Genomic DNA, 14,011 nt, shown 5'->3' with positions numbered 1-14,011 from the left:
GCTGTGCTAACAGGTGTAGAAGCGGTGCTAACAGGTGTAGAAGTTGTGCTAACAGGTGTAGAAGATGTGCTAACAGGTGTAGAAGCTGTGCTAACCGGTGTAGAAGTTGTGCTAACAGGTGTAGAAGATGTGCCAACAGGTGTAGAAGCTATGCTAACAGGTGTAGCAGCTACGCTAACAGGTGTAGCAGCTACGCTAACAGGTGTAGAAGCTATGCTAACAGGTGTAGAAGCTGTGCTAATAGGTGTAGAAGATGTGCTAACAGGTGTAGAAGCTGTGCCAACAGGTGTAGCAGCTACGCTAACAAGTGTAGCAGCTACGCTAACAGGTGTTGTAGCAGCTACGCTAACCCCCTCTGAGCTCTGTCCCAATAGAATGAATGGATCCGGCTCAGATCGTGTCAAACTGAACTCCATACCCGACTCTTCACCATCATCTTCTCCAGCTCTTTGCTGATATCTGAGAATGTCGGCCTCTTGTCCGGCTCCTGCTTCCAGCACCGCAGCATGAGGTTATACCTACAGAGGGAAAAACGTTCCACAGCTCGTGAAACACGAATCGTTTCTCCCAACGGACTCGTTTCACCCCATCTTGGAGCGGCGGAGAGAAGTTACAGCCGTCAGCAGAAATGCTAAAAGACGGGGGCTCACATTTCCTCAGAGCAGTTCTCTGGTCTCTCCATCCGGTAGCCGGTCTTGAGGAGGTTGAAGAGGCGTTCAGGAGCGATTCCTGGGTACGGGTTTCCCCCCAGGGTCACTATCTCCCACAGCAGCACTCCGAAGGACCAGCTGGAAAACCGGGAAACGTTTTCAGGTCACAAAAACAGTCGAACTTCCTTCTGATCCAAATCCCATACTCTGGGAAACACTGATCCATTTCCTTAATGCTACAACCAGAAAGCACTGATACGTTTAAAATAAACCCAGCATGAGCTCGGTGACAGATGAAACGTTCATGCTTACGGTCTATAACAGGATAAATGCTTTTACTACTTTTTAACTACCGCTTTCACGATAAACTGATGCAGATCAGAGGAAGTTCCATCCAATTTACCGAGATTCTGCATTTCTTTTCTTTCACATGTATATTTTCTTAATTAAAGAACCAGCCGGTTCTCCAGCTGGTCCTTTAATTTTTTAATTGTAACCATTATTTCTGCTGTAGTTGTGAAAGTTACACCAATAATCAGCTCATACTCACACGTCGCTTTGCGTTGTGTAAATGTGATCGAACAGAGACTCTATCGCCATCCACTTCACAGGAATTCGGCCCTGTTGAACAGAACCAGACTTAGTTTGGGTTTTAACGTTACAAAATGTTCTGGTTTGCCTAAATTATATATTTTTTCCCCCAACCTTGCTCCTCTTAACGTACGAATCCTCCTCATAAACGTCCCTGGACAGACCAAAGTCGGAGATCTTCATCTTGCGTCCCTCGGCGACCAGGACGTTTCGCGCAGCGAGGTCCCTGTGAACGAGCTGATGGCGCAGAAATAAAACTTCAAATAAAACCGCTTTCAGCTGAGACAGGATTTTAAACGCACACAAAGCTCATCTTTCTCACTGTTTGAGTCAAATTAATATCAATTAATCCGATTAATCATTTCGGGAGTAAAAGGAAGTAAAATAAAAATTCTCTTTGCTTTTGCAGCTAATTGAAATAATTTTTGTAATCCTAACTGAACTGATTTAATTTATTATTGGTAATAAATATGAGATTTTAGTCATTATTTCAGCTTAAATGTTCAGAATATGAAATGCTTACTTGCTAACAGTTAAGCCTGTCACGACAACAAATTATGTAGGATGATAAATCATCCCAGAAGTTATCGCGATAAATGATGATATTGCCGTTTTAAGACCATTAAAAATGGTAGAATGGTAACAATGTAAGAACACGTTCTCAAAGACATTTTAAATGTCCAAAATAAATAAACAAAACAACAGAAATGTTAAATAAAATTAACTATGAAGTCTCTAAACATGCAAAAGGGCCAGCTGAGACCAGAGCACCAGACGTTTGTCATCCAGTTTTTGGTAGAAAAAGAAACAAAATGATGCAAATGGAAATTATTGAGCTCATGCGATGAACTGATTTGCTGGACGCTGACAGGCCCACGGCGGCTTCACCTTCATTTCTGCCAGGTACTGCATGCCTCTGGAAATCTGCCAGGCGAAGGAGATGAGGTCTCCCATGGTCAGCGCCCTGTCGTCGGGGTTCTCCAGGTAGCTGGAGTTTCGGTTTGCATCCCTGCCCATGTAGCTGGGGCCAACTTTCCTGCTCTCACGCAGGAAATTACGGAGCGACCCAAATTTGGCGTACTCAACGATGAGGTACAACGGCCCTGTTGAGAGAAACGCAGCACTCAGAGGCCGAGCGGCGCACACGACGGCGGAGGAGACGGAGCGAGGCCTCACCGTCCTGGCTGCACGCGCCGTACATCTTTATGACGTGTGGGTGGTTGACCTGCTTCAGGAGGGTGAACTCGGACAGGAGGTCACGCAGCTCGGTGTGCGAAGCGTTTTCTGGTGAGGAGGAAGAGGAGGAAGAAGCACCTCGTCTTTTTCAGGCTCTCACTCCTCATATATCATCATTACTTCCATTACTTGCTTGGCCAGTTTTACCTTTAAGCATTTTCACAGCCACAGTGGTGTAACCGGCCTTTCCTTTCAGTCTGAACGCCGTTGCCTTGACGACTTTACCGAACTCCCCTTCGCCTAAAGTCTTCCCCAGGACCAGGTTTTTACGAGGAAACTCCCACTTTGGATCCTCCTGTTAAAACAATAACACATCATCAGAATTAGGTACCGTAGTAAGAATTAAAAGTAAAAACTGCACTTTTTACTTGAGTAGTTTTATTATGAAGTATTTCTACTCTTACTTGAGTAAAATTTCTGTATTTTCTACCCCCTGAATGAAAAACAAACATGTTTTAACCAAAAATCCACCAGACACAGACACACACCAGCAGTTTTTGTTAAAGTTTCATACGTTTTTTATTGAAAGAAACTGATTTAGAACCAAAATATTTTTCCTGATTGTGTTATTTTTTGTTAGTTATGCAAATTATTGCCATTTGCATCCTTAAAATACCAAAATTTCCACTTAACTCTGTAGTTTGGTCTGTCTGATGACGTACTTTTTACACATTAAATGACTGATCAGTTACTTTTTAACAAATCAATATTTACTCTTACTTCAGTAATTTCTTGGACGACTACTTTTTAATTTTGCTTGAATAAAATATGTTGAAGTAGTGCTGCTTTTATTTGAGTGCGATTTTTGGGTACTCGCCTCTGCACACCATTTACTCAAAAGATCCAACTTGAGATGCAAATTACCGATTAATGAGATAATAAGTTTATTGATTTTACCAATCAACTAGCGACTAATTGATAAGCAGCTATTTCCTTAAAAACCTGAGTTTTATCTTGTATCAAGAGGGCCATGAAACGCTCGACACCGGTTAAAATCCACCGTGCGTATTGGCGCCATGTTTTTCTCCGTTTTGCCCTCACATCCATCTGCCTTCACATCCTGGCCTTCTCAGTTCGTTTGAATAAAACGCTATTAAGTTGATAACTAAAGTAGTTTTGTCGAGTGCTTATCTTCCTAAACAGAACCGCATAAAGTGCATTTTTCATCCCTCACCGGACTTGTTTCCCCTTCCCCGTTCTGGCGTACCCGCCATCTTAGCTTCCTTATCAACGGACTCAAGTGGCGCCCTCTGCTGGATGGCGGCCAAACTACAACATTAAAACTAAGGTTTAAACCAGGGGTCCCCAAACATTTTCCTGTGAGGGCCACATAACTTTTCCCTTCTCTGGTGGGGGGCCGGAGTCAGTTTGTAACAGAAAAAGTGTTACACGTTTATCACTTGCGCTGCCGGAAATTGTTGAGGGGGGGGGGAGGGTTCTCGATTGATTTTTACCCAGAAAGCACATGGGGAAAAACCGTTAGTGAAACGGTCACTGGGACTGACTAGTATATATTCCATTGAGGGAAAGTAGCTTTAACATATAAATTCCTCATATGTAAACATAAAGACTCGTTTTGAAGTATAAGCTGCTACTTACAGGCATTACTTAGAAGAATTCGACCTGGAATGCGGCGATCATCTGCTAGCAAACAACCGTACTGATTAAATAACATAAAAGTCCAACAGATGGCAGCAATGCGCCAACAGTTTACAGGGCACACTTCCTGCTAAAGGGCCCCCTGGTGGTTTAAAATACAATATATTAAAAAAAAATCTGAATGCTCTGGTATTGTTCAGGGGGCCGGACCAAATGTGGAGGCGGGCTGGATGCGGCCCGCTGGCCATAGCTTGGGGACCACTGGCTTAAACGGACGTTAATAGTTAACAAATTTTAATCTAATAATCCATATTAATCATAAGCTGATCCCACACGTTACACAAAGTCTGACAGAAGGTCTTACAGGTATTTTAAAGGCGTCTGCCTCTATGGATTCCTGTGAGCCCCTTCGCACGTTGTTGGCGGGGAAGCTGATGGGGTAAGACTGAGCTGGCCGACGGAAGGTCATCTCAGCGAACGCGATGGGAGCCTTGGGCGAGTTCTTGTGGTACCGGTGGATAAAGTATGAGGACAGGAGGACGGAAATGATGAAGCAGCAGAGGAGAGCGGTGGCAACGATGGTTTTACACATGTCGTCACATATCACGTCTGGGAACCCTGACGGAAAAAACGATATATTAATAACAGCTATATGCAAAATATCCCAATCCCAGCATACTCACTCTAAAGTCGACACAATTTTTTATATATTTTTTCTATGATTTTTTCTAGTTTGCTAAAAGAATAAAATACTTTTTAAAGTATACATGATTAATTTGCGATTAATTATTTTATAACCTGTAAGTACATTAACATAAGCAAAAACAAAGTGACAGAAGAGTAACATAGAGACTGAACTGAACATTCAAGTTCCAGAAAGTTCTGAAAAAGTAAACTACAAGTTCTGGAAAGTATTCTGGTAGTTTTAGAACATTCTCAAAAGTAAGCTACAACATCTGCTGTGGAACGTTTTGGTTAATTCTGGAACATTACATAATAAGTAAACAATTAGTTTCAGAAAGTAACCTGACGGTTCTGCAGGGTTCTGCCAGGAACCAACCTGTAAGTTTTGGACAGTGTCCATTTGATTTCAGGAAGGAAACATTTAAGTTGTATGAAAGTTCCTCAAATAACTGCATGTTCAGGAAAGTATTCTGAACGATTTGTGAAAGTAACCATTAAGATCCATGCAGAAATCTGTACATTACAGGACAGTAGCCTGTAAGCAACATATTATAATATTGCATATCGGTATTGGCCCAAGTTTTCATATTTGAATATACACATTTACACAAAACAAGGTTCAGCCAATCAGTTGTTGTAATGATTAGACGTTTGTTGTATGTTGTTGGGCGGGTGGAAAAATGCAACTTATTTCCATTAAAGTTGACCTACGTTCCCTGCAGTGCCGTTTTCGCCCTGCAGGGAACGTAACGGTTCCAGCCCTGTTGTGTTTGCATTACACCGAGGGCCATCGAAGCTGAACCTGACGTCACTATGTTTGAAACAATGGTTTCGATGTAGCGGCCGAAGCCTTTTCCTCAGAGATGCGGCGGAAAACTTTCTCATTCCTCGTTGACCGATCCAAATCATCCTGTACTCGTTCATCAGCGAGTAAACGGAGGATAAAAAAAAACCTCATTATTAGACCAGGTGATTGCATAATATTGAGACGAATCCATTGCTAATTGAAACTAATAATAAACATATTGAAAAGAGCACTCTTTGCAAAATAAAATACAGTTTAGTGAGAGCCAGCTGTCAACGGAAAATCAACGTCTGACTCCATAACAACCAGCGGCCAATCAGCTGCTGGTTCTAAGCAGAACCGCTTGGCCGGCCCGATTGGAAACACAGCTCTTGTGGATCCAAGGGACCGGGTGGAACCGGTCGCAAGTTCTAATGCGAACACGGTCGAAACCGTTCCGTTCCGTACCGTTCCCTGCAGTGCGAAAACGCCTTATTACATGTTTTATAGAGCCCGGTTACCTAGCAACCCCAGCAAAATTCCATTGCTGTTGCTAGGTAACGGTGCAGCACCTGCTGGGTTGTGACGTTACATTCTGGAAGTTTTTGAAATAGATAATTTTCCAGACACCAAACAACATGAACTTATTGCCAAAAAATGGCTTGGTGTTGTGTTTTTTAAGCACTTGGGTGTTTTTAGAAGCTGTTGAGACACAAATTGAAGCACAAAAACATGCAAATTATTAAATTTACATAATGATAAGACTTAATTTTTAGTATTCATTATGACCTCCTCCTGCCTCACTTACTGTTTTTTGACACAACGGCCTCGGCGTCCGCGTTCTCGCAGAAACATTTCTCAGAGAAGCAGTAGCAGGTCCCATAGCCGGCTCTGATGCCGCTCCCACTCAGGCCTCGTTCGTGGCCTCCGGTTACACTTTCCGCTGCACAAACAAACACGCATGTAATCTACACATACAGGTGGTTTCACATGACGTATGAAACATGAAGGAGCTTTAACAGAAGTTGCTGTTTCTTACTCGTACAGTCCTGCGGACAAATCGACGTGTCTCTGCTTTCCACCGCATCGCAAACGCTATCGGGACATGTTCGCAGGTCAGGGGAGCAGGTCGAATAGTTTTCAGATATTCCTGGAAAATAAACAAAAATATATGTTTATTTTTTCATCTTTTCAGCAATGACTGCTTTATTATCGGATTTCTTTTCTTTGACAAAATTTAAGCTTTTTATTCTTGACACTATAGAATATGTTACTAGTGGTTAGCATGCTACTGCTAGCCCACATAACAGCATTTTAGCCAACCTTAGCATTGTTGCTAATCTTAGTTTACACAACATTGTTTGCAAACTGAAAGGAATAACTCCATGTTAGTCAACATGCTAGTAATACCCCACATGCTATCGACTACATTTTAGCTAGTCTTAGCATTATTGCTAATTAACCGCGTCAAAGCGCCTGATTCAGGTCCGACAGGTACGCAATGCACACTTTGTTGGATGAACACTTTTAAATTTCTTGTGAAATTTTCTAGTTTCTCTTATTTATCCTCTGTCATCGGTGGTCATGCTAACTAGCATTAGCATTAACGGGTGCTAAGACAGGTGCTAAGACCTGCCTTCTGGCTGTGATTGGTTGTTTCTAGGTAGTACTGGGAGCACTGGGAGAAGGAGAAGAGATGGAATTTTTCAGATTACATCTCATTTTGTCACAAAATAGCAACAACATCAATATGTAAAGAAAACTTTTCATAAAAGTTACATACCGCAGCTAGCATAACGTATGTAATGAATCAATATAAGTTTTTATTTTCTGCATTTTTGTTGAAATAAACTAAGTTTTCATGGATGATGATCCAGTTTCCTAACCTGTTTGGAACAAGGGGGTTTTGATACATTTCTTTTTGTTTAATGACGCCATTAAACAAAATGGCTGCTGCTGCAGCACTAAGAGCCTCTGCTATGCTTTGTTTTGTCGTTTTACCTTTCTCAGAGCCTTGCCTCCACTGACACGCCCCAGTCGTTGCTCCCAGGCCTTGAGACGCCTCACAGTCGTCTCTCTGTCGGTTCTCTGCGCAGGACAGCAGCTGCTGGCTCTCCTGACTGACATTTGCTGCTTGAAACAGAGTCAGAAACATCAGCAACCAGCTGAATGTGGTGAGTATGTATCGCTGGCTGGGGTGTTTTACCTTCACCGTGCAGTAAAATGCGGATCTGAGTGCTGGCGACCAGCTGACTGTGTTCCTCCTGAGCTACCACCGTGTAGTCCAGGTCCTGGCAGCCCGGCCTGCTCAGCGCGCCGGAGTTGTTAACATATAACAGTCCCAGCATCCTGTCTGGAGCCTGGGTGATGCTTATAGCGGAAAAACACGACAGCAGCTCAGAAGACATGTTTTTATCCGGAACCTCCAGCTGGTACGAGACGCTGAAGCCGTCGAACTCCAGGCAGTTTTCCACACAGATCCTTCCAACCTGACAGGAAGAACAACAACGTGGTTCAGACACGTTGTGGATTAAAAAAATGTTTTTTAAATTAATTATACAACTTTGAACCATTTACAACCGCTTTTCACCTTTACTTTGACTTATGTCCTGTAGAAAACCAAAATAATGTTTACGATTAATCATTCTGAATCAATTATTCAATAATCGTTAGGCCTGTCACGATAACAAATTTTGCTGGATGATTAATTGTCTAAAGAAATTATTGCGATAAACGATAATATTGTTTCAAGACCTTTTGACACTGATTTAATGGAAATGACTAATCATACATGCGATTTCCTGATATTTATTTTAAAAATAAATATCTGGAACTGATAAACTAAACAAAACAACCAAAAACAAAAATAAAATGGATTCTCAGTCTCCATTAACAAAAAACGTACTTGAATAAAAACTAAACAACATAAAGCCAAAGTGGAAATAAATACTGCATTCAACCAAAAGAGTGCAGATTATTAGGTCTGTATTGCCCTTCAGTAATCTCTAGATTTAAATAGAGAAAACCGGCACATCCGACTACCTAATGCAATAGTTCACACTACACCATTTTTTGCCCCTATTTTCTCCTTATGACAATCTTAGATCGTTGGCCGATCTAACCGATCATCCTGCGGTGTGTGGTGGGTTACGGTAGATCGTCGTGGCCGCTCGGATCTAAATCAGGGGTTTTCCGCTGAATGTGACAGGTAGCCAATCAGAAAGCGCGGATTCTCCTCCTGCTTTCTGAGGGGAAATTACGGAGGGGAATCCCAAACAGCTGAAACCGCAACCCGAAATCCAGCGGACATTGGAGATGATATGTGGAAACAACATTAATGTTTATTCAACATTTCGTGCAAAGAATATAGAAATGACAAGGGGAGGAGTTGGAGCCAAATTGCTACCGCAGTTGATGAACCAGGTAAGTTTTCAGCTGTTCTTCATTAAAGTGACATAAATAGGTTATAATGATTTTCATTCAGTCAGGACTTTACGCTGACTCTAGCCACATGCATCACAGGTAGATTCTAGTAAAGCATTGATTAATGCCTGATTTTAAAATTAGTTAACTGGACTTGGAGCCATTATTTTGTGCCCATGTGGCTGGACACTACACGGCAGACGAACCCGATCGAACCGTTATACCTGGGATTTCTGTCGGCTAATGTGTCTCTCAGGGTTTGAAAATGGGCCGACAGCTCGTGTAATGTGCGCTGGACATTAGACTAAGGAAATGAAGAAGGGAGGGTCAGTGGAGAGCACCGGAGCTGAGCCTTTTTCATTCAGCGTCATCAACAGAAAGGAAAAAAAAGGCAGGAAGAGACAATAAAGACAATAATTAAAATGATCTCGATAGTTTTTTTTATCGTCCAATTAATTGATTTATCGTTTATTGCGACAGGCCTAATAATCGTCAACTAATTTAGCAATCAAGTCATTGCAAAATTGAGTATAGAGACCCAAAAAACCAAATCGCAGGAAGTCAGACTTTATAAAAGGCTCCCCATAATATACATAGATTACAGAAAAAAAGTCAGATAAATTTAACATTAACAGCTGAATTTTCTCTCATTTTCATTTAGTTTCTCTGTATTTTAATGGCCTGAAAGCTGCGTTTTAATTCTTACAGAGTTGTCTTTTTTTAAGATGAATTATACAGGATATGTGTCACATAATGTGCTATTAAGACTGTAAATTTAACAGAAATATTTTAAAATACACAGAATAAAGTAAAATCTGTCATTTCTAGAGCAGTTTTAAAATAAACTGCTTTGTTTTCACAGGAAACGGACCTGAATTACCTGAATATTGTAAATAATGCTTTTATAATACATAAGTTTTGAATGACGGGAGTAAAAATCTTTCTTTGGTCGTATTTTTTTTATCAGTTATGCCTACGTTTGACACACATTTAGCTCACTTTTACGGTAAACACACCAGAAAAATGACATTTTATAAAATATGTTGTGCACGGTAGCGGTTTCTGCGTACCTGTGCGTATACTGAAGCTTTTCGTGGCAGCGTGAAGACGTGTGTGATGTTGGCGAAGCGGATCTGAACCGGTAAGATGGTGACGTTGAAGTGCAGCAGCACCGTTCCCTCCAGACCCGGATAGGTGGTGTCATTCACCAGATAATCCAGAAACACAGTCCGGTTCTCCGTGATGTCCAGGTTCCTCTTCAGGATCAGCTCTGAGGAGGAGATTTATTCTAAATGAAGTTATTTTCTTGATTCAGAGGGAATCTCATTCAGAGGGTTACTTACGGTAATCGTAAACTGATTCTCGAATGCCACCAGGAGACGCTCTGCGTTCACTGAAGGTGGCCTTTATGTCAAACGTGTCTTTAATCCAGGACTCACTGCTCAGCAAAGTCCCCACATACCTGCAAAGCCAGGAAGTAACTAGTTACATTTACTACAAAAATTTACTTTTAGGAGTATTTTTACTACACTGTACTTTTTACTTTTGCTTGAAGTAGTGCTGGAACATTAGTCCTTTAATTCTGGAAATGTTCTCCAGGTGATAAAAGACTGACTTTGTAAGAATCTTTATGTGATTATGAAGGTTCAGGCTAACTATTTAGCAACAAGCTAAATACGTCGTTTTTCATCAATAAGACATTTTTCCTGTTTTAAGTGAAAAGATTTACCAGTGGAACCAGGACATTTCTACATCGAACCATTATTGACTTAAAGCAAGTTAATTTATTTAGTCTAAAACAAAAACAAGAAACTAGACAAAATATTTGGTTAAATTTTGGATATTTTAACTCAAAAGTCTACTTTGGTAGACTTAACCAAATACTATTTTACTCTTACTTGAGTAATTTCCTGGAGGCCTCCTTTTACTTTTACTTTTATATTTATATTGAAGTGATGATAGTTTTACTCGAGTGATATTTTTGGCTACCTGTTTTGGCTCAGGTCTTTAGGAAACAAGGTGGTTAAGTCCCTGTCAAAGACAAACAAGGTGCCAAAAGCTGCGCCCTGAAAAACAAGAAAAAACCCTCAGTTTGAGTCTCGGTATTAAAAATAAACGTATTACTCCTCAGGTGAAATGCGCCAGATTTGCCTCCCACCTTCGTCCGGTTAAAACTGATCACGACCTCCGCCGTGTCCGTCCCGTTGACGTACGGCGCGTTGTCGTCCTCGTCGTCCACGAAGACGTCCAGCGGAGTTTCCACCTTGGTGACGACGCTCTCCGTTTGTACGGTGCAAACCAGCAGCAGTCTGTAGTTTTCGCTCTCCTCCCGGTCCAGCGGGGCGGTCACCACCAGCTCGGAGGTGTTTCCGTTCACGGCGAACGGAGCAGGAGTCTCTGCAGAAACATGAACGCTGGTGAGTGAAAAGCTTTGCAGAGGAGTTCAAACGTCCTGAACTCATCAAAACGTTCCCACTGAGCCACAACATTATGCTAATCCGCTAACTGCACAGCTAAACCTTCAGTTAGCGCTTCGGCTAACTTTGAAAACATTTAGCTTCCCCTACATGAACTAAAGCACTAATTTACTTGTCTGTTTTGTAAATCTTCAGCTGAATAAAGTTAAATGTTTTGATTGTCAAGTAGTCAAGTATTCATGCTCTTATTTTGAAATAAGTGAAGACAGTTTATGCCACAGTTCCATTTTTTATCTTCACTCTTTATTTTCTCAGTAACTTTATTTAAAACAATAAACACTGACATTTTGCACGTTTATTTGTTTCTTTATTCATCAAATCTTATTTTGAAGAGATGAAACCATTATGCTGCTGTTTCTAAATCCGCCAGCAGGTGACAGCTGGTCTCACCTGACTCCACGCCGTAGGTGATGGTGTAGTTGGGGCAGACGGCGAGTCTGGTGAGCCGCCGGAGTTGGCGGAGAACCCCAGGGAACCTGTTCTCTATGATGTGCGGGTTGGACGTGTCTCTGTGCGGGAAGCAGAGTTCCTTCATGTCCGTCTGGGCGCAGCGCGGCATCGAGCCGTTGACAAAGTCCAGCGTGATGTGAGCTGAGTTCCTGGAGCACGGCGCGCGCTTGCTGACGCTATTCAGAGCCATGACTTGGAGAGTGAGCCGCTTGGCGGGCCAGGAGTTCTGATCTGATGAGAAACGGCGACCAAAACAAACAAAAGAGGCCATTTAATCTCAGACTGCACTCTTTATTTTTCTGATGACTTGGCTTTACTTTGAGGCGATGCAATTATGTTATTAGAGCGGCGGAAGAAACCCGGACAAAGAGCCAGAGCGTTATTAGCATGCAGAGAGCGTAAACATCAGGAAGTGCATTTAGGAGAGGCATCTGGCAGGAGAGCAGGAAAATGCATCAGAATCAGGAAACTGAACCTGAGCGAAGCTGGTTCCCCACCTCCTTCAAACCAAAGGAGAGCGCTGCCAAAATGTTTGTGCTGCAAAAGGTTTTCGTTGTGCTGCTATCGTTTTAAAGATAATAATGGTTTCCAGAGGTCATAAAAGGTCAACCAGCCCCACCACATTAACAAAATCAAAATTGGTGTGAATCAGCCCTGATAGTTTTCTGCTGTAAAGATTTTTTGTGCTGCTTTCATTTTAACAACAATAATAATAATTATACATCAGATTTTCAAAGCAATTTTTCAGACACTCAAAGTTCCTTGAAGATATTAATAAAATAAATTTCTAGAGGTCATCAGAAGTCAAACAATTTTAAAGATTTTAATACACGTCAATTGACTCTGCTACGTGTGTGCTGCAAAGATTTTTGTTTGTGCCGCTATCATTTTAGTAGTGATAACATCAGATTTTTCTAGCGAGTTTCAGACACATAGATTTACAAAATCAAACACAATATATTCTAAACAAAACCAGCACAAAACAAAAAATGTTGCAGCACAAACGTAGCCTCTGACCTCTGGAAACGTTTTTATTCATATCTTTAAGCATCTTTGAGTGCCTGAGAACGCTACTAAATTGTAATAATATTATTGATAATCATAATATTATTATAGCAGCACAAACGAAAATCTTTGCAGCACAAATGTAGCAGAACTGATTGGCACCCATTTTGTTCGATTTGAAAATGGTGGCCAGGTCATGACCTCTGGAAACATTTATTAATATCTTTAAAGTTATAGCAGCACAAATGAAAAAATTTTGCCGCACAAACGTAGCAGAGGCAATGGACACCATTTTGGCTGGTTGACCTCTGAAATGTTTTGTTAATATTGTTGAATGTTTTGAATATCTGAAAAATTTATATAAAAATTAGCGGCACAAATTAAAATTGTTGCTGCACAAACGTTTGACACCAATTCTGTTTGACTTGAAGAAGGTGGAAGCCACAGCTTGTGTCCAACTCACACAGCGAGGCGAAGTCCGTCTCCTCCAGCGTCTTGCTGAGGGACAGCTCTCCGGTCTGGACGTCCATCTGGAACCAGAGCGCGTACGGCGGCCGCCGGCTGCCACACAGGTAGAAATGCGGCCGCTCGGACCGGCCGTCCAGCATGGCGTGGACCTGAAGGACGGGCGTCCCCGCTTCCTGTCCAACGTACACCGTCTCAGTGTATTCCCTCTGAGGGAAGTACAACCCCGCCACTCCTGCAGGGGGAAGAAAAACACCAAATGATCTCACTGGAAACTGAACCGGACCTTTAACCGTTCAGAACTTTAAGTGAGTTTTTATTGGATCAAGAAAAGACTAAAGACGCCGTCCCTCAAGATGTGTAGTGTCCAAAATAACCAAAGCTAGAGCCAGCTCCACTTTCTCAGGACTAAGTCCACGTGTCCCTGGTGTGAGTTTGACACTAGGGACGACCCTTGACCCTGATTCTGTTCAAGATGTTCAAGGATCGCTAGTTGCCATGGTGATAAGGATCATCTTTATTTTAGGCAAATAATTTGGTTCTGTTGGTATCATTTGGATGGATGGATGGATGGATGGATGGATGGATGGATGGATGGATGGATGGATGGATGGATGGATGGATGGATGGATGGATGGATGGATGGA

At 41.9% G+C, this 14,011-nt stretch overlaps 1 protein-coding gene across 6 annotated transcripts in view; it reads right to left on the bottom strand.

The window, feature by feature from the left end:
* The window catches only part of ret (ret proto-oncogene receptor tyrosine kinase), a 44,759-nt gene that overhangs the window by 5,163 nt on the left and 25,585 nt on the right, over nt 1-14,011 (bottom strand). For 4 of the 6 annotated variants that reach the window (XM_017308992.1, XM_017308990.1, XM_017308991.1 and 1 more), the window contains 18 exons: nt 13,363-13,599; nt 11,835-12,125; nt 11,126-11,364; nt 10,957-11,033; nt 10,311-10,429; nt 10,038-10,237; nt 7,751-8,033; nt 7,546-7,677; nt 6,584-6,694; nt 6,353-6,487; nt 4,441-4,694; nt 2,625-2,772; nt 2,418-2,525; nt 2,130-2,344; nt 1,356-1,478; nt 1,201-1,271; nt 651-788; nt 419-518 (listed from right to left, as the gene is read on the bottom strand). In XM_017308992.1, the coding sequence (XP_017164481.1) occupies nt 419-518; nt 651-788; nt 1,201-1,271; nt 1,356-1,478; nt 2,130-2,344; nt 2,418-2,525; nt 2,625-2,772; nt 4,441-4,694; nt 6,353-6,487; nt 6,584-6,694; nt 7,546-7,677; nt 7,751-8,033; nt 10,038-10,237; nt 10,311-10,429; nt 10,957-11,033; nt 11,126-11,364; nt 11,835-12,125; nt 13,363-13,599 (2,981 nt within the window). The remainder of the gene's footprint in view (nt 1-418; nt 519-650; nt 789-1,200; nt 1,272-1,355; nt 1,479-2,129; nt 2,345-2,417; nt 2,526-2,624; nt 2,773-4,440; nt 4,695-6,352; nt 6,488-6,583; nt 6,695-7,545; nt 7,678-7,750; nt 8,034-10,037; nt 10,238-10,310; nt 10,430-10,956; nt 11,034-11,125; nt 11,365-11,834; nt 12,126-13,362; nt 13,600-14,011) is intronic. The other 2 variants (XM_017308993.1, XM_017308994.1) reach the window with 1 other exon arrangement.

This window comes from Poecilia reticulata, linkage group LG15, assembly GCF_000633615.1.
Source record: "Poecilia reticulata strain Guanapo linkage group LG15, Guppy_female_1.0+MT, whole genome shotgun sequence".
NCBI classification, from domain to species: Eukaryota; Metazoa; Chordata; class Actinopteri; order Cyprinodontiformes; family Poeciliidae; genus Poecilia; species Poecilia reticulata.
The sequence above is the reverse complement of the archived record's forward strand: the minus strand, read 5'-3'. Positions and strand labels throughout refer to the sequence as shown.